Source organism: Globicephala melas, chromosome 12 (genome assembly GCF_963455315.2).
Source record: "Globicephala melas chromosome 12, mGloMel1.2, whole genome shotgun sequence".
Taxonomy (NCBI): Eukaryota; Metazoa; Chordata; class Mammalia; order Artiodactyla; family Delphinidae; genus Globicephala; species Globicephala melas.
The window spans coordinates 7,579,401-7,602,594 of record NC_083325.1 but is presented as its reverse complement, the minus strand read 5'-3'; the positions used below and the strand labels follow the sequence as shown (position 1 = coordinate 7,602,594).

Sequence of the window (23,194 nt, the reverse complement as noted above, 5' to 3'; positions counted from 1 at the left end):
ACTATGAATAATTGGTGACATCTACCACGTGGTCCCTTCTGCTTCCAGGCCCTGGAGGCTTTTGCCATCAAAACAGAAAACTCGGGGGGCAGCCGCTACGAGCTAGGAGAAAGAAGGGAAGGTGTGGGGATGGTGTGAGTACATGCCCCGGGGGCTGTCCCTCACCCACAGTGATTGATGTCAGAGTCCTCCCAGCAGGCCAGGGTCCCACTGAGGGTATGGACGGTATCAGGCACCCTGAGTGATGGGCCATACTGACTGCCATGTGGGCAACATTATGGGTCAGAGGATCCCAGTGGATTCCTGGAGGATGTCTGTGCACCAGGGGTAGCTGGTGTGGAGGTGGTAAGAGGTCAGTCTGAAGTGGGCGGGTGGTGGTAGGAAGATCCATGGCTGTGCATGAGGTTATAAGTGTGGGTGCTGGGAGGGAGAAGTGAGCTGGGTGACATTCAGCCCCAGTATAGGTCCTGGGGAGCAACTTGTGCTTCAAGAGCTGTGGCATCACTGTCCCATGGCAAGTAGCTTCTTCTACCTGGTCATCTGGACATTTACCCCATAAAGGACTGGACTTAGGGAGGCTAGACACCAGCTCCTTGAGAATAGGAAGTGGGTACCAGTTACATGACTGAACAATGTTTGGTACAAGGTCCAACCAATAGCACAAGGCACGTAAATGCTTGACGAATATAATGTCACTAGGTGACCAAGCCATAATGGTGCCCCTCCTGAATCCCTGAGGTATAACGGATTAGCTTTTATCTCATTCATTCATTCAATTTGGTCTCATTCCAAAAACGATTTGTGTCAGAGGATGGGACAACCGGGCTTTAGTCTTTAACAGATTCTAAAGTTTATTCGAGCTTCTGTTAGTACAATTACAAATTTTTTTTTAATTATTATTTTTAAAGAAATGAACAAGGCAGTCTTTTGCTTTTAAACAGGCATCACCCTTCAGCTGCCAATTACCCTTTTAGATGAGAGAATCTGACAAACCTTTGCTGAACTATTATTTTGTTCAAAATCAAAATGGCACTCTCTATGTACCTGCTTCCTTGTAAGAAATTCACTTCTTTCCTTGTGGCATTTTTCAGTAAAAGCTTCTATCCAGGTACTATACAAGGGACTGTTTTACTCTATGTGACCCCTGCTGGGCAGGTGGTAAATTATTAATCTTTCTTCTCTCTCTGCCTCCTTACTCTCTCCCCTAGATTACCAGCTCACCATTCTCACTTCCTCCTCTGACTTCTAGATCTATTCTTCTATCATTAGCTCCTTGCCTTTGCTTAGATAAATCAGTTTTCTGGCTTCTTCCTGTACTCCTCTCCTTTTATTACCTAAATAAGCCTAAAAAAAGTTCCAGCAATGTAAATAAAGAACATTTCTGGGGAGAAGGGGAAGAGGAGTGGGGGGGGAGATGTTAAGATGTACAGTTTAATGGTTTTACACTAATATCTATTTATAGTAATATAAATTCTTTTTTAAATTGAAATATAGGTGATTTACAACATTGTGTTAGTTTCAGGTGTACAGCGAAGTGATTCAGCCATATATGTATATATAAATATATACACACATATGTATTTTTTTCAGATTCCTTTTCATTATAGGTTATTACAAGATATTGAATATAGTTCCCTGTGCTATACAGTATATCCTTGTTGTTCATCTATTTAATTTTATTTTTTTAAAATTTATTTATTTTATTTTTGGCTGTGTTGGGTCTTCGTTGCTGCGCGCGGGCTTTCTCTAGTTGCGGCGAGTGGGGGCTACTCTTCGTTGCAGTGTGCGGGCTTCTCACTGTGGTGGCTTCACTTGTTGCGGAGCATGGGCTCTAGGCATGCGGACTTCACTAGTTGTGGCTCGCAGGTTCTAGAGCACAGGCTCAGTAGTTGTGGCACGTGGGCTTAGTTGCTCCGCGGCATGTGGGATCTTCCTGGACCAGGGCTCGAACCCGTGTCCCCTGCATTGGCAGGTGGATTCTTAACCACTGTGCTACCAGGGGAGTCAATCTATTTTACATATAGTGGTGACTATCTGTTAATCCCATGCTAGTAATTTCTCTTTCCCCCCTTACTCTTTGGTAACCACAGGATTGTTTTCTATGTTTGTGAGTCTGTTTCTGTCTTGTAAATAACTCATTTGTATTATTTTTTAGATTCCACATATAAAAGATATCATATAATATTTGTCTTTGTCTGACTTACTTCACTCAGTATGATAATCTCTAGGTCCATTCATGTTGCTGCAAATGGCGTTATTTCAGTCATTTTTATGTCTGAGTAGTATTCCATTGTATATATGTACCACATCGTCTTTATCCATTCATCTACTGATGGACACTTAGGTGGCTTCCATATCTTGGCTGTTGTAAATAGTGCTGCTATGAACATTGGGGAGAATATATCTTTTCGAATTAGAGTTTTCATCTTTTCCAGAGATATGTTCAGGAGTGGGATTGCTGGATATATGGTAACGCTATTTTTAGTTTTTTAAAGAACCTCCATATTGTTCTCCATAGTGGCTACACCAATTTACATTCCCACCAACAGTGTAGGACGGTTCCCTTTTCTCCACACCCTCTTCAGCATCTATTATTTGTAGACTTTTTAAGGATGGTCATTCTGACCAGGGTAAGGTGAGCTGATACCTCATTGTAGTTTTGATTTTCATTTCTCTAATAATGAGCGACGATGAGCATCTTTTCATTGGCTTCTTGGCCATCTGTATGTGTTCTTTGGAGAAATGTCTATGGAGATCTTCTGCCCATTTTTTGATGGGGTGGTTTGTTTTTAAAATATTTTCTATTAATCCACTTTAGCATTTTTGTCTACTGACATTAAGATATTGGAACAGAGGTTTAGGGAAGTTGGCTTCCTCATGGTCAGAGTCGGTAGGTAAGGGAACCAGGCCAGTGAAGTACCACAGAGCACCCCGGTCCTGCCTCTGCCGGGCTGTGGACTCTTCAGGGCAGAGATTGAAGGGAAGGGGACCAGATACATTTTGGATTCTGCCAATCCCAGCCAAAGAGGACTGGTGGGATGATGAGCAGATGTAAACAGACACGGGGGGCAAGCTTCCTCTGGGGATGCTAATGCAGAAGCAGCAAGGAGTCGTCTCTTAGATGTTTGCAAAGAAGACAGGACGGCTTTAGGTTTTTGAGACTAATCTTGACTCTTCAAGCAGTTTACAGGCAGAAACATACGGGTCATTTAGAGCTTGCCCGAAACTCCCAGGGAAGAATTCTTTTTACCTCCAGGGCTCACTATGACAGGACTACACATGTAAAGGAAGTGCCTGCCTGAGTCAGGTCTGGTGCTGTTGGATGAAGGCGAAAGATCCCAGCTCGGCTGTCAACTCTCAGATCTGTGAGAACGGCAGAAGCTTTTGGATTCTGGGACAGAGCGCTGGCAAGGCAATAACACCTTCCATGTGAATGAGTCCGTGTGTGTGCGTGGGCCCGTGCGTGTGTGTGCGTGCACGTGCTTGTCAACCTCACATTGAAAGCAAACAAGAAGGACCAACGAATGGCAGCTGAGCTGCCTGGAGACAGGCTACAGGTAGTGCATGGATTGCAATTCCTGGTTCTTGGGAATGGGAGGCTAAATTGGGAGCGTGCAGGGTGATGCAATCCAGGACCCGCAGGCTCTACGTGGCTGCCTGGCTTTCTGGCCTGCTCCTCAGGGCTTTGGTCAGCCACACACTCCTGCAACTCTTCTCACAGTGCTATTTCAGTACAGGCCAGACTTTGAGCACAGCCAAGATGACGTGGCCCAGTAATAACTCTCATCTTTGGCAGAGCAGGTGGACACTGGGATTGCTCACTCCCCACTTTGGTGGGTTTGCCCAATGCCTTTTGGAGCTTTTAATAGAATCCTTACTTTACCTTCATACAATGCTTTGGTGGAGTCCCATTTACTTTTTCTTTCTTTCTTTCTTTTTTTAAATTCCAGCAGTTTATTAGGTTAGCGGTTGGTTTAATTCAGCAGCTAAATAGATGTTATCCAGAGACCCGCTTTGTTCTGTGTTTACATTGTCAACGTCACTGCCTCAGTAGGTGGTTGGTTCTTATGAATGCAACCAGAGCCCAGGTTGTGGAATACAAATGCTACTTTGTTTTTGCATAAAGACAAGATGCAAGTCACATAACTATTTTGATAGTTTTGTTAAAATAATGCAACCTGTGCATGAAGAACAAAAATCTACCAAAATCTAAGTCTGGCTTTCTGTTTTCGCAAAACATCTCTTTTAGTCAGACAAAGTAGCAATATTTGAAGGTAAAAATAGGTTTGTCATGGTTAGGTAAGAGTCTCATAATTGCACTTTGCAAACCAATTATATAACGTAAGAGAAAAGCTGAAGCAGTTCTGATTGTTCTATTATTGGTATTAGGATTTTCACCCTTCAAGTGACCACTGCTTGATGGTTTATACCTGAAAATGTTTTCACATATAACATGCAATCACACCTTCTTCCTTCAACTGCCTTGGACTTCTAAGAATGAAGTCCAGGTGGAAAGGAGACGTACCCAGAAACACGTTGCTGAATCAGACCTCCACAGACAGAGATTCTGGCTAACCCACACTCTAGCACTTTTCTATGTGAAGAGGACCATGTCTGGTGACATTTCAGAAACCATCTGGTCTACTTCTTTGTTTTTTGATCTTCTTGGCTACAACGTGTGGCATGCAAGGTCTTAGTTCTGTGACCAGGGATCGAACCCATGCCCCTTGCAGTGGAAGTGCGGAGTCTTAACCACTGGACCACCAGGAAAGTCCCTGGTCTGCTTCTTGTTTCACTTGGCACAACTTGTTGGCTACAGATCTGGTCAGGATGGAACTGCAAGTGCCCAGGGGCACTGAATTCCTGCAAATGATTTTGCTCCAGTAGAAACAAAAGGTTAAGATAGTCTCCTGAGAAAATCTGTGCTTCTGAGATAACCGGCCCCACTTGGAGAAGATTTGGAAAAACACAAACACAAACACAATTTTCCGAGTGCATATCTGGACCAGGTACCTGAATGACTGCAGGTAAATCCTTTCCTATATGAAAGCCCCCAAGCCTGGATACGAGTGATAGCACAGACTCCAAGGAGCATCCAGTCTTGAATGGTTACAATTCTGCAAAAGCTACTGAAGAAAAAAACCCCATAAAAGTCACAGGACAAAGGGCTATTCCTCCGAGTTAAATAGCAGTGTCCTCCGGAGGGAGATTTCCACTTCCTCTGCCAACCAGCAGCCCAGCTGGCAGCTGTATTTGAGCATGCCTATCCAATAATGGTACATGGCCCTTCTTCTGTTTTCTGAATGGAGTCTATTTTGGTGGTACTGATATGCACAGTTAAAAAAGCTTGGCTTTTTTACATTTTACATTTTACATTTTAACAGAATGTAGCTTCCTCTGAATTCTTCAACTTAACAAAGCCATGATTCTCCGTTTTTGTGTTAATTGCATGTTTGCCCAAATTCAGTAGATCATCTCCTAATTTTTATATAATATTCTCATTTTCCAGATATCCGCTGAGGGTCCTCAGGTTGAAATTAGTCACATCCTATGATCCAAGCTGAGTGGACACAACTAAACCTCCATCAATCTCAGGTCCCCAGAGGAGGTCTGAGAAAAAAAGTGAGGAGATGGGGTTGTGAGCCGTTGTATATCTGTGCTCTGTGACATTTAGGTTTGCTGACCATTTCAGTTTTGGAAATGACAGTTGATTAATATAAAAAAAGACAACTACTTTTTTGTGTATCTCCACCAATGCCTGCGCTTCTCACAAATGTTTATAAAGAGTGGCATGATGTAATAAAACTGGCCTTCTTAAAAGAGTTTTGCATTTGCCTCTGGTGACAGTAAAATTTTATTTATAAAATATTACTTAAGTAAGCTTTAGGGCTGTTAAACAAACAAATAAACAAAGATGCAAAAACCTCCTGTTGAACATTCGTGTTTCACTGACTGTGCCTGAAGGTTTGAATTATGATTACTTCACATACAGATGACAAAGATCTGATAGTTTTCAATGAGCGTTATTGTGCTGTTTCCATATTAGAAAGAAACCAACTTGTCAGTATAATTAAACTGGATAGGTAGCTTAGGTTCAACATTAATGCAGGACAAAAAATTATAAAAAACATAAACTACTCTTTTTTTTTTCTATTTTTGCTGTTAGGTTTAATATATGTAATACATACTTTTTTGTATAGTCATTGAGAACAGGGCATTTCCCAGCATTTAAAAAGTCCTTTAGATTTTTGAGGTTAAATTATCCTAATGAATATTACGAATGTGTAATTCATCAAGACCAACAAAGCCAGCGTCTTGCACAATATTTTACATTTAGTAGGCATACAAGATTCTTCTCAGAATGACTCCTTTGGAAAAATGTTTCAGCTCTTGTTGGCTACAAATCCCATCTATGATATAGTTCCTTTCTAATGTAGGAGAAACTTGATTTTGGAGCTCACCCCTCAAACCTGGTCCTGATTACTGCTTCAACTCCTGTTTATATAATTCTACACAATTTTGGCAGGATTCAAGAGCACATACCAGGGTGTTGGCTTTTATGAATCTCCTGGGATGTGAATGTCAAGCTGACTGGATGAACTCTGGCCACAAGTCCCAGACAAGCACAATGACTCTATTTATTCAGACTTGGCCGCCTGAATGCAGATTGACTCTGTGGGTAATAAATTTTCACAGGCCAAGAACTTCAGCATCAACCAAGCTGATTCTGAGAAGAAAAATACACCCAGGGAAGTGGAGCTGGGCTGCAAAAACCTCCTATATTTTTATTTCACATCTGCATATCATTCGGCTAATACATCTGGTGACGGATGGACACGCACTGCTGATGGCTTCAGAGGTTCTTCTGAAAAGCTCTGCTTTCTGTTATGCAATTGTCATATTAAAAAGGAACAAGGAAAAAAATGACCAGCGGCCATTACAATTGGCAATCTGCTTTTAATATTACACCCAGAGCTGATGTTACTTATCCAGTGACCTCTACGGTAAACAGCAGAAAATTGAGATGGGAATGTTCCTTGTGCTTCTTCTTAAGAAACCAACGTTAACAAAAGGCAGTTAAGAACTGCAATTCAGTGCTCAGAGCAATCTCACCACCTATAATCCTGACACCTTGAGACGCGAAGCTTTAGAGTCACTCTAAGAGGACCGAGATTCTTTTTGAGGGACATGATTAGTACTCCATGAGTTAAGAATAAGAAAAGAAGTGGCTCTTTAACTTGCAGATTTATGCTAATTACCTGGATATCTATTAAATGAATTGTGTGTTCTCCAAATATTGACTGGGGATTAAAAGGTAACTTTTCTTCATTGTGAGAAGTAAATGATGCCAGTAGGAGAATTTCCCTCTACAGATTATATCCCAGGATCACTGCCTGTAAAATTAAAACTGTCAGTTTAAGTGGATAAACCATGCTCATTTAAAGAGAAAAATGTAGTTATATAATTAAAATGAAAAGACTGCCTAATACGTACGGATAATGTAATTACTGGAAGCTGCAGGCACATACACAGCCATTTAGTTTGCATCCCCTCTCCTTACTTCCCTGCGCTTATGTATCTGTCATCTCTGAAACGCTGTGTGCAGTTGACACGATCTTAGCTGCTCCTTGTTGAGTGTCTTATTCACGTGGCCCTGTCCTCATGCCTTAGCGGTAATAATTTCATCTAGATATTTGCTGTGTCCAACCTCCCAAGCTTACCCTCCTCAGCTGAGAGGCAGAACTCATTTTTTTTTAATAACCTTAAATCTGCCTTTTATTTATTTAATTTTTTTTGGCTGCGCCCGGTGGCATGCGGGATCTTAGTACCCCGACCAGGGATCCAACCCGTGCCCCCTGCAGTGGAAGCATGGTGTCTTACCACCGGGCTGCCAGGGAAGTCCCAGAACTCATTTTCTTTTTTTTACTAAATGGGAAGATAGGCAATATAATTCATTTCTCCCTTCCAAATCCATTTAAAAAATGGCCTGAGTACTTAGTACCTTCAGGAATCATTTTGTCTTAAATCTTCTAACTCCTTTACTTTCTTCCAAAGAAACGCTGGCGTCTAGAATTGTTAAAACCAAGAGCCACAGGTTTTAACTGGAGATCAAACCAACTGCCACACATATCTTGTGTCCTTCCTTCATTTACTCAGACACAAAATCTGATTCTCAAATCATTTGTCCTGTTTCTAGTTTGAACCTCATCAAGTATGAAAATTATAGGAGCAAACATGAGATTACGACTCCATTTCCATTAAACCTCCACATTTTGTAAACCTGGTCACAATCCTAGCTCTAGAGGTTAGTCAAAATGCTACAGTTTTTGAAAGGGAAGGCTGTGAAGAAATGCACTCTCTTGGTTTTGGAGGCTTCTGTTTGAGATACCTTCTAGAAAGTTATAACCTCAATATGGCTTGGTATGAAGCACATTTAACAAGTGACTATTGACATTTCTACAGAGATTGGATAAATGCTTTTCTCCTAAATAGGTAGGTGATTTGTGTATTTATCTACAGACAATTTTTGTCCTTGGGTCTATGTTTTTTTCTTCTTTGTCAATACTTTTGATCTTTGGATAGGACTAATTTGAAAAAAAATCAGTGTTTAATTAAAAAAAAAAAAAGGGAGACCCAAAGTCATCTTTGATACTGGACAACAGACAGCAGGAAATACTCTCAATTCAATAACATTATGCATCATTCATGCATCCATTCAGCAAGTATCCAGCACCTCTGCTGTGCCAGATACAGTTCCTGCCCTCAGGAAACTTCCAGTCTGGTTGGTTGAGATACTTAAAAAAGTAAACGTAATGTACAACTAAAATTATGATGAGACCTAAGAAGAAAGCTTAGGTTATTGTGACACGGACTAACCAGGGGTCCAAGTTAGATAACTGGAGACTCCCTGATGAAGTGAAATTTATGCTGCACTTCCAAGATGAGTAGGTATTAATGGGGCAAAAATCAGGGGGGAGAGGCCTATGGAGGGCCTGAGGCAGCTGAGTTTGGCTTGTTGGAGGAGCTGAAAGAAGACCCATGGGGTGGAAGTACCATGAACCATCTCAGTGTGAAGTGAAAGGGAAGCGTTGAGTGAAGCCAGCTGGGTAGGGTACTGTCGGCCAACTACGGGCTCTGGATTTTACCCCAAGTGAAATGCGAACCCATTTAAGATTTTAGACCAAGGAATGACTTGATCTGATTTTGATGCTTTGACTTGATCTTTTTCAAAAGATCCCTGTGAGGAAGTTGTATTATAGAGGGGGGAGAATGGACTGGTTTAGACTAGCCAGGATGGAAAGAGGTGGATGGACTAATATTTGTGAATTTATAGGGATTAGAGATAAAATTAACATTTGAGTGAGGAATAGGGAGTCGTCAAGGATGAGCCCGACGTTTCTAGACTTAAACAACTGGGTGCCTGGTAGTTCTAGGTTTAGAAATGGTAACAGTCACAAGAGGAACATATTTGTGTGTGGATAGGTAGAGGGGTGGCAAAGACCAGAACTCCAGTTTGGCACAACTTGGATTTGAAATGCTTGTGAGACATCCAAGTGGAAAAGTCAAATAGGTCTGTGGTTAACAAGAGAGTTCTGAGCTGAGGGTATAATTTTAGAAATTGTAAGTATATAAAAATTGGGGCTTCCCTGGTGGCGCAGTGGTTAAGAATCCACCTGCCAATGCAGGGGACACGGGTTTGAGCCCTGGTCCAGGAAGATCCCACATGCCGTGGAGCAACTAAGCCCGTGTGCCACAACTACTGAGCCCACGTGCCACAACTACTGAAGCCTGCGTGCCTAAAGCCTGTGCTCCGCAACAAGAGAAGCCACAACAATGAGAAGCCCGTGCACAGCAACAAAGACCCAACACAGCCATAAAATAAGCAAATAAATTTATTAAAAAAAAATTGAAGGTCATGGGAATTGATGAGATCATCCAGAGAGAGACAGAGAGGACGTGGAGAGGAAAAATCAGAAATGCTAAAAGATTCCAACATTCAAGATTGGCTGCAGGAGGAGCAGTCAGCAAAGGAGTCTGAGAAGACACAGCCAGAGGGGCAAGAAACAAACCAGGAGGGTATGGTATTAGACAACTCAATAAAAGTGGGGTAATTAACAGTTTTCAATGCCGTAACTCTTCTGGTGAGACAAAGGACTGAAAAGAGCCTGGTACATGTGCTCTGCAGACCCACTGCGGTCACTGGTGACCCAGTGAGTGGTTCTGGTGGAGAAGAGGGGCAGAAAAGAGTCAAAGGAGTAAGTCCCCAAGTAACTGAGAGGAAATGGGACAAACTTTTGATAAGAGGAAGGCAGTGTCCTCTTATAGTAGGGGGAAGGGAGACAATGAGTGAAGACAAAGGTAGTTGTGTGCATCTGGTTACAGGAAGATGAGGCTTCCCTGTTAGATGCCAGTCAGCATGGTATGCAATAGGGAAGTAAAGATGAATAAGACACAGCATCAGATTCAGGTCACTCACTCAAGAAATCAGGAAGACAGATAACTAAATCTCATATTATCAATTCTGTGATGGAGGTAGTTATAGGATACTCAGGGAGAAAACTCATAAAATGCCATCACCAGTGAACTGCTGTGAGTTACGTATATATAATGTAATACCCAGAAATGCCACTAAAAAAAGCTATACAAAGAGATACACTCAAAAATACTATAGATAAACAGGAATGAAATTCTACAAAATGTTCCAGGAAGCTACAGGAATTCAGGAAAGAGAAAACAGAAAAATGAAAAAACAAAGAGAACAAACAGAAGACGAAAAATAAAGTGGTAGACTTAAGCCCTAACATAATTAATTACCATTAATGTAACATTACATTAATTAATATTAGTTAATCAGTTTAATTATCAACTAATAATTACATTAAATGTAAATGGTCCAAGTACATCAATTAAAAGACAGAAATTGGCAAAGTGGATATGCTGTCTGTAAGAAACTCACTTCAAATATAGGTAGGTTGAAAGTAAAAGAATGGAAAAAGTTATATTATGCAAACATTAATCAAAAGAAACTAACAGTGGCTACATTGATATAGGATAAAGTAGACTTCAGGGCAAAGAAGATTGCCAGAGTGGAACATACGTAATTATAAAAGGTCAATCCACCAAGAAGATGTAGCAATCCCAAATGTGTGTGCACAAAATAACAGCTGTAAAATATGTGAAGCAAAAACTGATAGAATGGAAAGGACAAACAGACAAATCCACAATTATAGTTGGAGACTTCAACACTCCTCTCCCAACAATCGATAGAGCAACTAGACAGAAAGTCAGCAAGGATATAGAATATCTCAACAACAACATCAACCAACAGGTTCTAACTGACATTTATAGAACACTCCACCCACCATCAGCAGAATACACATAAAACATATACCAACATAGATCATATCTTGGGCCATAAAAAATACTCAATGCATTTATAAAAATTGAAATCATACAGGATAGGTACTTAGACCACAATGGAACCAAACTAGAAATCAATACAAGTAAGATCACAGGGAACCTGGAAACACTTGGAAATAAAACAACACGCTTCTAAAAGCATCAAAGAGGATGATGTCTCACTGAACTGACTGACAATGAAAATACAACATACAAAAATTTGTGAGATGTGGCTACAGCAGTGATGAGAGTGAAATGTACAGCACTAAATGTTTATATTATAAAAGAGGACTGGGCACATACCCGGAGCAAACCATAATTCAAAAAGGGTCACGTACCACAGTGTTCACTGCAGCGCTATTTACAATAGCCAGGACATGGAAGCAACCTAAGTGTCCGTCAACAGATGAATGGATAAAGAAGATGTGGCACATATACACAATGGAATATTACTCAGCCATGAAAGGAAACGAAATTGAGTTATTTGTAGTGAGGTGGATGGACCTAGAGTCTGTCATACACAGTGAAGTAAGTCAGAAAGAGAAAAATAAATACCGTATGCTAACACATATATAGGGAATCTAAAAAAAAAAAAAAAAGGTCATGAAGAACCTAGGGGCAGGATAGAAATAAAGACGCAGACGTAGAGAATGGACTTGAGGACACGGGGAGGGGGAAGGGTAAGCTGGGACAAAGTGAGAGAGTGGCATGGACATATATACACTACCAAATGTAAAATAGATAGCTAGTGGGAAGCAGCTGCATAGCACAGGGAGATCAGCTTGGTGCTTTGTGACCACCTGAAGGGGTGGGATAGGGAAGGGAGGGAGGGAGACACAAGAGGGAAGAGATATGGGGATATATGTATATGTATAGCTGATTCACTTTGTTATAAAGCAGAAACTAACACACCATTGTAAAGCAATTATACTCCAATAGCGATGTTAAAAAAAATCAAAATAAATCAATTTTCGAAAGTAAAAAAAAAAAATAAAAGAGGACAAACCTCAAATCAATAATCTAACCTCCCTCAAGAAACTAGAAAAAAAAGAACAAAATGAACCCAAAGCAAGCAGGAGGAGGGGAACAATAAAGATAAGATAGCAATGAAATTGAAAAAAGAAAAACTGACAGAGACTACCAATGAAACAAAAAGCTAGTTCTTTGAAAAGAGCAATAAAATTGATAAAGCTCTAGTAAGACTGACAAAGAAAAAAAGAAGATCTGTATCAAGAATGAAACAGGGGCTATCACTATAGATCCAGGCATCAAAAGGACAATGAAGGAACATAACTCTACACACATAAATATGACAACATAAATGACCTGATGGATTAATTACTTGAAGAGCATGTACCACCATAACCTACCCAATGTGAAATAATCCGAATAGTCCTTTAAGAATTAAGGAAATAGAATTTGTAAGTTTCTAAAAGTCTCCAGGCCCACATGGTTTCCCTGGAAAATTCTGACAAACATTTAAAGAAGAATTAACATTAATGTTATACAATCTCTTCAAGAAAGAGAAGAGCAAGGAACACTTCGCAATTCACATGATAAGCCAGCACTGCCCTAATGTCAAAACCAGACAAAGGCAATACAAAAAAAGAAACCTTCGGAACAATATTCCTCATGAATATAAAAAGACAAGCATGTGAGGAAAATGTAGAGCAATGGGAATTCTCTTATACTGCTGGTGGGAGTGTCAGAAGGTACAACCATTCTGGGAAAATGGTTTGGGATAGTCTACTCAAATTGAACATCCTATAGCACTTCTACTCTTGGGGACAGACCAACAGGAATGTTCCCATACACCCCCCAAAGACCTGTACAAGAATGTTAGTAACAGCACTATTCCAATAGCCCTAAACGCCCTCGTGTACGTCAGCAGTAGGACAGGTAAGCAAATTACAGTATATGCACATAATGGAATGGGATCCAGCAATGGAAATGAAAAAACTTCACTTCATGCAATATCATGCATGAGTCTCACGAACAAAATGCTGAGCGACAGAAGCCAGACACAGCAGCGTGCACTCACGATCCTATTGATGTAATTGTGCTTCAGAGACAAGCGCAATTACCCTACGGTGTTAGAAGTCAGGAGAGTGGTTATTCTTTTGGAGGCTGCTGCCCCGAAGGGGATGTGGGAGACCCAAGAGGCTGGTCATGTCTGTGTCTTGATCTGGGTGCTGGCTACACGGGTGAGTGTGGTTTATGAATATTCATCAAGTTGTATTCTTAGGTAACGTGTAACTTTCCTCTATGCCTGGTGTATTCCATTGTAAGTTGACTAAAAAAGAAGAAAAAAGCCTACTGGATCTGGTGACATGAAGATTGTGGGTGAGCACAAGTTGTGAGGAAGTGGCAGGCTGCAGGGATCTAAGGTTGATTCCAATTTTACAAATGGCGGCACCAGAGCACCGAGCAGTTCAGTGACTGGGTCTAAGGCTGCAGAGCCACTGGGTAGCAGAGCAGGGACTTGAACCCAGGGAGCTGCTGAGCTGGTGCTCACTCACTAAACTAGCCTGTCTCTTGAGAGCACAGAGGCAATGATAAAGGAACATCAAGACGGGAATATGTAAATGCATGAGTGTATGAGGCTCCTTTAGGAAGAGCAAACAGCTGTAGCAACTCGATGCTCTTGTGGATGTTCCTTTATCACAGTGGCTACACAGGCTGGTGACCGACAGTCACAAAGACCACCAGGTGTCATGTTAGAAGAGGACAAGGATTTTAGTACACTATATTTATCGAGGCAGGGAAACATACAGTACATTTTTGAAAGATTTTGGGTTAAGAGACGGACTCTGATTATATCTGAAAAAATAATTTACGTTAGATGCTTAATTATCTCTCAATGCCAGAGAAATGCAGAGCGTGTATGTGTGCCGTGTATATGCACAGGCTCCACTCTTTTGGGGTGCAATCATATTTCGGTCTTGAAGAGAAAAAAAATTCTATGTCATCAGTGTTTTTCAAAAGCATGGGATTTACGATTTTGTGATTAGGTCAGGGTATATATAGGATATATAAAGGATAACTTAATATAATCAGTGTTAGAGCAATTACTAAACTGCCACATACGAAACCACTGTCCGGAGTCTTAATTACAAGGGAGGATTAGGGTATGAAAGTCATTCATTCTGTCAGCTGCTTTCATTGTAAAAGACAGGAAGGTGTACATACGTACGGACCGAAAGCAAGAAGGATGTGACTGGTAGGTTCACAGTACAATATTTTCCACAGCTACAGACTGAAGCAAAATGAGTAAACGAAAGGTTCTCACTGCCTTAGAGAACGTTTCTAGTTCATCCTTGATAACTAATTTTTTAAAATTGTGTTTTCAGTGGAAACATTTCCTGGAGATAATTCAGGAAATTCTTTCCAAATTAAGAAAGTCTCGCTGAATGAAACAGTCTGTAAATCCCTTTTCTAGTATCAAGTATACACACTCTACATGTTTGCTGTGACTTAATCCACAGCAAACATAGGTCCAATCCTATCTGGACCTCCACTGGGAAAAACAACACAAGAGATGAAGTCATTTGCTTGTAGACACAAAGATGAGGAACCAACATGAGGGGTGAAATCGTTCCCCAGATCTGCCAAGATTGCTGGGTTGTGGCTGTCTGATGGGCCTGCTGCTTGCACCTAGAAACAGATCAATAAATCTCTAAAAAAGCCTGAGTGGCCCTCCTTGCTCAAATTTTCTTCACTTGGGCTTTTCTCAGCTGGCCAATCTAGTTTCAAACTGCATTGGGTTCTATCTCATACCCAGTCCCTTCTTTGATGCCTCACCTTCTCTTACAAGGCGAGCAAGCTTTTCTGTGATCGCACAGTCATATCTGGCTCAGATGCTCTTCCCGGAAATTTCCTTTGATCTCACCTCTGCACACTCTCTCGGTACATTATGTGCATTTGCATGTCTAGACAGCTGCAACACCTGCACAGCATTCCATGATACCTCTGTATAAAAGTCACCATTCCAAGATGACCTGAACAGTACACGTGTCTTGTATCACGTGTAAAAATGACAGAAAACCTCTCTGAATTGTCTTCATACCTATCACGTTTATCCCACCTTGACACGACACAAAACAGGTGATGAGAAAAAGGAAACAGAAGTGGAGGAAAATCTGTCTTTTCATGATTTCAAACTTGCTTTAAAATACAAACATTTCCTGAAATGCAGAAGTGAGAGTGATGAATGTTAATTGGGTATTTTATCACCTTAACTGACTGATCAGAAGAGTATTTATAAACCCCTGACTGATGTCTCGAGCTGATAAATCAACACCAGGGGAGAACATTTCAAGCACATTTATCACTTAAGACAAACAGGCTATTCTGAGCGCGATGATTTTTTATTCATCGTTTTAGCTCACCTCTACCTTTGCTTCCGCTCAATGTTAATGATATCTGTATAAGACTTCTCAATATTTAATGCTAAAGCATGCCTGTTGCATGCTGATGAGGTGAAGCTCACACATTTGATCTCCAGAAAGCCAGTAACCTTTCCGAAAAAGAAGCTCTATCTCACATTGAAGCCTGATCCCAGGCGGCTCCCTTATAAACAGCTGCTGTTGGCTTCGATGCCATGAAGATCACAGAATTACAGTTTTATGGGAAATTAAAGCCAAGATATTTGAACAGACTGGCCCAATGGCACAGAATCTCATAATCAGCAGAGGATACCCAGCGTCCTAGAGCATCACAATTGAGCATTTGTATGACTCAGTTAATACCCAGGACAGTCTACCAGATTGGCATCATCATATCACATTCAGAGAACGGCAACATCAAGGAAAATCTTACCTGTTCATTCTCCTCTTCATCGCTACTTAGCTTAAGATCATCTTCTAGCATTCTGAAAGAGGGAACAAAGAGGTACAGATACTTAGAAAATTCAAGAGAATTTAGCACCAAAATACCTGTATTAGAGCAATGTTTCAGTAATGAGTGTATTAGATTTACTAATTAAAAAAAAATGTTTCCTATTGAGCCCTTTTCCTCTGATGCACTTAGGAAATTACAAACTGCCACATCATGAAAATAAACCCTCACAACAGCCAAAGGACGTGATGACCTGCTTCAGGAATATGAGGTTTTTGGGCTTCCCTGGTGGTGCAGTGGTTGAGAGTCCGCCTGCCGATGCAGGGGACACGGGTTCGTGCCCTGGTCCGGGAAGATCCCACATGCCGCGGAGCGGCTGGGCCCGTGAGCCATGGCCACTGAGCCTGCGCGTCCGGAGCCTGTGCTCCGCAACGGGCGAGGCCACAACAGTGAGAGGCCCGCGTACCGCAAAAAAAAAAAAAAAAGAATATGAGGTTTTAAACGAACAGAGTCAAATAGGTGCTTTTCCTTGTGAAGTTGTAATTCCACAATTATTTGTCCAGTGTTTTCCATGTGGCGGGTGCTGAGCTACATCTCCATCACCATTCGTGGGAAGCAGAAGGAGAGAGTGGGCAGAACCCTGCCGAGAGCTAGAAAACCACAAACTCAAGTTCTCAGAGCAGCTGCTGGGTCTTCCCCCATCAAAGATCTGGAAAAGACAGCTGCCTGAACATCCTACCGGATGAGGAAAACCAAATAGGAGGAAACTTTCTGGAAAGACTCTGGGGAGGAACTCCCCAGAGCCCCCTGGGTCCCTCAGCTGCGTCATGACAACCGCAGTGGGGAAGCTTACTTTTGGGTCCGTAAGAGTTAAAAGTTTAAAAAAAAAAAAAAGAATTTGAGAAAGAATATATGGGTATGTATAACTGAATCACTTTGCTGTACACCTGAAACTAACACAACACTGTAAATCAACTATACTCCAATATGAAATTAAAAGAAGAGGATATATTAAAAAAATTAAATTAAAAAAAGAAAAAATTTCAAACATTATTTCTGACGATGATGAAACTGTATTCTTATCAGCATTGCTGATTTATTTCTTTGTAGAATAATCGTTTTCAGATGAACTCATTTCATAAGAAGTCTCACTCAGAAGTGTGTTCTACACACAGATAAACGCAGAGCTCTTCTGTCCGGAGTGAGGGGAAGAGTCCGTCTTTGGATGGACCCTGGGGCTCCAGGGATCAGTCTGGAGGCCACTGAGTCCCTGTGCTCGAAGGCCTCGCTCTCCTCTCTGAAATCACCTTCAAAGTCCAAAGACTGACCCCTAAAATGTGGTGTTTCCTATAAAAGCCAATTATAGGCCTACTGTAGATACATTCCTCTGAATATTTTTATAAGGAATTTCAGTGACTTTTGGGGTGAGCTTGGGGTAAAGACCTGCCAGGGCAGGGCGTGGGCCCACTTCTGCCTCTCACGGCTGTGTGTTTGGGGCAAATCAATCAACGGCCCCGCCCCCAGCCCCATTTCCCTCTTTGTAAAATGAAGGGTTGTGCTGGACATCTCCAAGGTCCAGTCCTCCTTTAGCGTCCAAGTCTGCAAAATAAATGTGCACCCTATTTCCTAAAGGAAAACAACTCCTGTGTGTGCTCTGAAGAGCACAGTTATGGAATTTTAAAGCAATTCTTGGTATTAAGAATTTAAGCCATAACCATTAGGACACCAAATCCCCCCTGGCTACAGCTATTCTACTAGTAGCAAGTGGTGCCCTTCTTTTATTATTCAAACCAGAAGCCAACAAGCCAAACACTGGCAAGGACTGCACAGCTGCACCTCAACCGCCCTTTACGTCTGTGTGGCACGTCACTCATTTCCCTTGACCTCACAAACTTGAACCTGGGCTTCGAAGAGAAGAGATGCTGGTGATTTATTATATTAGAGTGCTTTTGGGGGCGAATCTAGGAGAGGACGGTGTTTCCTTTGTCGTGGGACACTACTGACCAGCACGGTGACGGCACAGAGTACAGTACCAGTTGGTTGGCTGGGCTGGGCAGCTACCCCAAGATGATTTTTTTTGTGTTTTGTTTTGGCTGCGTTGGGTCTTCGTTGCTGTGCGTGGGCTTTCTCTAGTTGTGGCGAGCAGGGGCTACTCTTCGTTGCGGTGCACGGGCTTCTCATTGCGGTGGCTTCTCTTGTTGCGGAGCACGGGCTCTAAGTGCACGGGCTTCAGTAGCTGTGGCACGTGGGCTCAGTAGTTGTGGCTCGTGGGCTTAGCTGCTCCGCGGCATGTGGGATCTTCCCGGACCAGGGCTCGAACCCGTGTCCTCTGCATTGGCAGGCGGATTCTTAACCACTGTGCCACCAGGGAAGTCCCCCCAAGATGAATTTCCTACCCAAAGGCACAAATACATTTCTGATGAAAAGGACCAGAGAAGTCAGGACAGTTTCTTACCCTCCACTCCTCACTCCCTCTTTTGGGGTCAGCTGCCAACTGCGATTCGGTTTAATCTCAAGGACTGCCCTGTAAACACTGGGTGTTCAAAGTGTGGGTGGTTCCGTCGGGGGATGGGAAGGGGAAGGGAAGGACACACAATCGTTGTTAATGTCCCCCGTTAGATGGAAGTCACGTCAAGGGTGACTGAGGAGTTTCATCTGCGTATGGGCGACGGTGTGGACAGATTTGAAGGCCATGGCCAACCACAGCAAGATGCCCCTAAATGCCCCAAAGCGAGGGATCTTAGCTTGGCCGCACACCCGTCCTGTGACTCGGTTACCACGTGAAGCTGGCAGCGTAAAAGCCGTGTGTGGGGCTCCTTTTAAGGTAGGGAGTAGAACTTGTTTTGTTTATTCTAGGTGCACGCTCAATGTGTCAACACATGAACATGTGTCTGGTTGAATCTCAGGCTGCCTTTCACACCCCTGATCCTGGGAGAGTCACACCTCCGGGCCATGGTTTTGTCATTTCTAGAGTGAGACTCAGCTCCCTTGTCATCCTTTCCAGAAGAAAAGCAGTCAGAGATCCACCTCACTTTGGGAATAGAAATTATCACTGAATTTACCTCTCTTATGTTAAAAAAAAAAAAAAAAGATTAATTGTGTTTCTGGTCTGAGATCCAAAAACAAAGGATCAAATGTAAAAACATTCTGTATTCAACAGAAGCCTGGAGAGAAGTTAGACTCCAATATACTTCAGAATGTCTTGGAAAAATGGGAACACCGAGTCTGACAGCTCATTCACACTGCACAGTAATCCTGTGAGCCTGCTGCTACCAGCACGAGGGACCGCATTCCTGGAACAGACGGTCACCGCTGCCCGGCGCCCCAGACCCCAACAGGCGTGCGCTGAGATGACTCAGTCTCAAGGCCACCCAAGAACACGCCCGGCCCTTCTGCATCATTCTGGTCACAGTGGAGTCCCTGGGACTCAACTTCCAAAGCACAGTGCTGGTCCCTTTTAATGCTGGGAAAACCAGAGTGGCTTCTTGAGAGCCTGAGGAGGAGCTGAGGAAGATGTGAAGTTAGAGAAGAATACGGAAGAGCTGGGGCCACTTAGAAGCCTGAGAGCTGTCCTCGTTTGGTGAAGGCTGTGTCTGCCTCCATTGAAACACACAAATGGCACCATCGGAGCAGTCTGCCCCCAAATCTGATCCCACCTGCTTGACAACATGTTTATCATCTGTCTGTTTTCAAAAGGAATTACACTGGCGTGAGTAAATTAAACAAGAATAATAATAACAAAAGTTTTAAACCAAGAGTGAAAGAAAATGCAAAGTAAGTGTTGGTTAGGACACAGGGCAGAGACGGAGGATACCTGACTCTGTTTTTGATGCTCTGAAGCGCTGAGGATGGAGACTGGGAAGGGTCATCAGCACATAAGTGCAGGGCCCGTGCTCCAGCATCACATTGACTCGCAGGGCACCCTGACGCACTTCTGCATCCCTACACCCCCCCCATCTGAGCACCACCAGGCCTTCCTCCCGATGGTGACACCCACCCACCCACAGCCACGCTCCTTCCATGTCCCTTGGCGCCCACCCCCCCTTCGTGTCCCCGCAGCACCCTCCTAGGTGTCCCAGCTCCTGTCCAACCTGATCTCATTCAACCATACCTCGAGGTGGGTGCTGCCGGGGCAGCAGACCTCGGGGGTCTGAGCACAGACTCTGGAGTCAGACTGCCTAGGAGGAATCCTGGCTCTGCCACTCAGCTTGCTATTAGCACAGAACCTTGTGCGGAACCAACATTCAACACATGTTCATTCCTCATTAGTGTTCCTCTTTTACCTCTGAGGGCCATGCCTTGGAGCGTTTAAGAAACTTGCATGCGTAAACAGTTTGGGACAGAAGATGTTTCTGTAACAATGCCTTAAAACTAAGCCATTTGCTCTGTTTTCAGGCCATCTTGAGAAGAAAAGATGACGTTTTCTAGAGGTTGCGGAGGGGGATCTATTTTAGGATATAACTGCTGCCATGGTTGATTGATCTGATGTGAGTTCATGCCTGCAGAGGACAGAAAACATGGCCACCAGCCTGAGTGCACAGGGGACATATCCTGGGAGCCTGTGGTCGGTCACACAGCCTGGAGTACCCACAGCCTGATGACAACAGCTGAAATAAAATAGATAATAAAATCAAACTCTGCGAATGAAGGCCAGAGAGCAGAGGTGCAGCCAGAGGTACAGAGAAACCTGTACTTCGTGCCCTGAGCACCTGAGCAGCTGTCACACTGTGTCCAGAGCACTTCCGGTCAGTGCCTGGTGGTAAGTTCACAGTGGAGTCTGACCAGACAGCTGACTTCACAGTGGGGCCCTGACAGGACCGAGGCAGGATTTTTTTTTTAAACATGCAATTAGGTGATTCAGATTCTATCCATTTTTCACTGGTGAACTGTGTAGACAACAGTTTCTTAAAATTATTGTCCCAGGAAAATTACAACACGCCCCCTGAACACCTGGTACAAAGGGTCAAAAGGTTTGAGCCACGGGCTGAAGGCTCTTATGCTTTCATGCAGGGACAGAGGGTCCCATGGGAACTGTGTAGAGGAAAGGGTGTGTGGAGGTTTGCCTCTGAGCTCAGATCGGGGAACCCAGTACAAACATTTCCATCTGTGGTTTGCCAAGGACCACCTCAGGTGAACCTCTCTGCTTCTGGAAGTGAAGGATGAAGAAAACACTGCCTCACCACCAACAGTAGAATTGGCATTCAAACACCCAGTCACCTACACATTCAATTTTCTACTGCGTTCTTTCAGTGGTGGGCACCTATCTTTGGAAAGCATACTGTCTCCCAGGGCTGGTTCTTCTCACACATTACATTCAAATCAGCATTGCCATTTTAGCCATTTTTAAGTGCCTTAAAATTCTGAAGGTCTGGCATAATGAACTCTCACAGAACCCAGTCACCTCATCTGAAGGTAAGGCCCTCAGAAAAGGGAGGAATTCAATACAACCCTTGCAACTTTACTATCTGATGATGGTAGCTTCCCTGTGTGTACTATTTTTTAATTGAGCAGTGGACAACTTTACGTTGTAGCTAGTGCTTTTATATACATATATATTTTAAAAATAAATTTATTTATTTATTTTTGGCTGTCTTGCATCTTCGTTGCTGCACACAGGCTTTCTCTAGTTGTGCCGAGCAGGGGTAACTCTTCACCGTGGTGCGTGGGCTTCTCACTGCAGCGGTTTCTCTTGTTGCAGAGCACGGGCTCTTGGCACGCGGGTTTCAGTAGTTGTGGCACGCGGGCTCAGTAGCTGTGGCATGTGGGCTCTAGAGCGCAGGCTCAGTAGTTGTGGCACACGGGCTTAGTTACACTGCAGCATATGGGATCTTCCTGGGCCGGGGCTCGAAGCCATGTCCCCTGCACTGGCAGGCAGATTCATAACCACTGTACCACCAGGGAAGTCCCTGGTGCTTACATTTTTGAGGTCCACAATTTCTCAGGAAGCAGAAATAGTAGCCTACCCATAACAGATGGCCAACTGCTTCTAGGGTTCATCTGTATCCTACACAGGTATTGCAAACGGGCACATTAACTACCTTCAAATGTAACGGCAGTCATTTCACAGAGCAGCAGTTTTTAATTAATAGGGTTTCCCTGGAATTACTTGTCATTTGGGGTCCTTATCAGATCTGAATCCTTTAGTCCTTTAAAGTTCATTTCATTTTGCTATGTCTTAATGGCTTCTTGAAAATCTGACTTTTATATGGGCTGTTTGATTTGCAGATTTGTTTCTATAGCCGGTGCTTCTATGATCTCCACCTATTTGAGATTTAAAGCCAAAGGCAAATGTTTATGAATCCCCATTAAACATATTCATATATGCAAAATGGATAAAGAAGATGTGGCACATACATACAATGGAATACTACTCAGCCATAAAAAGAAATGAAATTGAGCTATTTGTACGGAAATGGATGGACCTAGAGTCTGTCATACAGAGTGAAGTAAGTCAGGAAGAGAAAAACAAATACCGTATGCTAACACATATATATGGAATCTAAAAAAAAAAAAAAAAAGGTTCTGAAGAACCTAGGCGCAGGACAGGAATAAAGATGCAGACATAGAGAATGGACTTAAGGACACGGGGAGGGGGAAGGGTAAGCTGGGACAAAGTGAGAGTGGTATCGACGTGTATACACTACCAAATGTAAAACAGATAGCTCGTGGGAAGCAGCCGCATAGCACAGGGAGATCAGCTCGGTGCTTTGTGACCACCTGGAGGGGTGGGATAGGGAGGGTGGGAGGGAGACTCAAGAGGGAGGGGATATGGGGATATAAGTATACGTATAGCTGATTCACTTTGTTATACAGCAGAAACTAACACAACAATGTAAAGCAATTATACTCCAATAAAGATGTTAAAAAAAAAGACATTTTCTATAGTGCATCTCATTGAAACCTCGATGATTAAATGATAGTACTACTAAAAAAAAAACCCATATTCATATACGCAAAT

At 42.8% G+C, this 23,194-nt stretch overlaps 1 protein-coding gene across 2 annotated transcripts in view; it reads right to left on the bottom strand.

Moving 5' to 3' along the window:
• Positions 1–23,194, bottom strand: part of AFF3 (ALF transcription elongation factor 3) — a 574,404-nt gene that overhangs the window by 119,404 nt on the left and 431,806 nt on the right. For both annotated transcript variants that reach the window (XM_060309207.1, XM_060309208.1), the window contains one exon: positions 16,219–16,270. In XM_060309207.1, the coding sequence (XP_060165190.1) occupies positions 16,219–16,270 (52 nt within the window). The remainder of the gene's footprint in view (positions 1–16,218; positions 16,271–23,194) is intronic.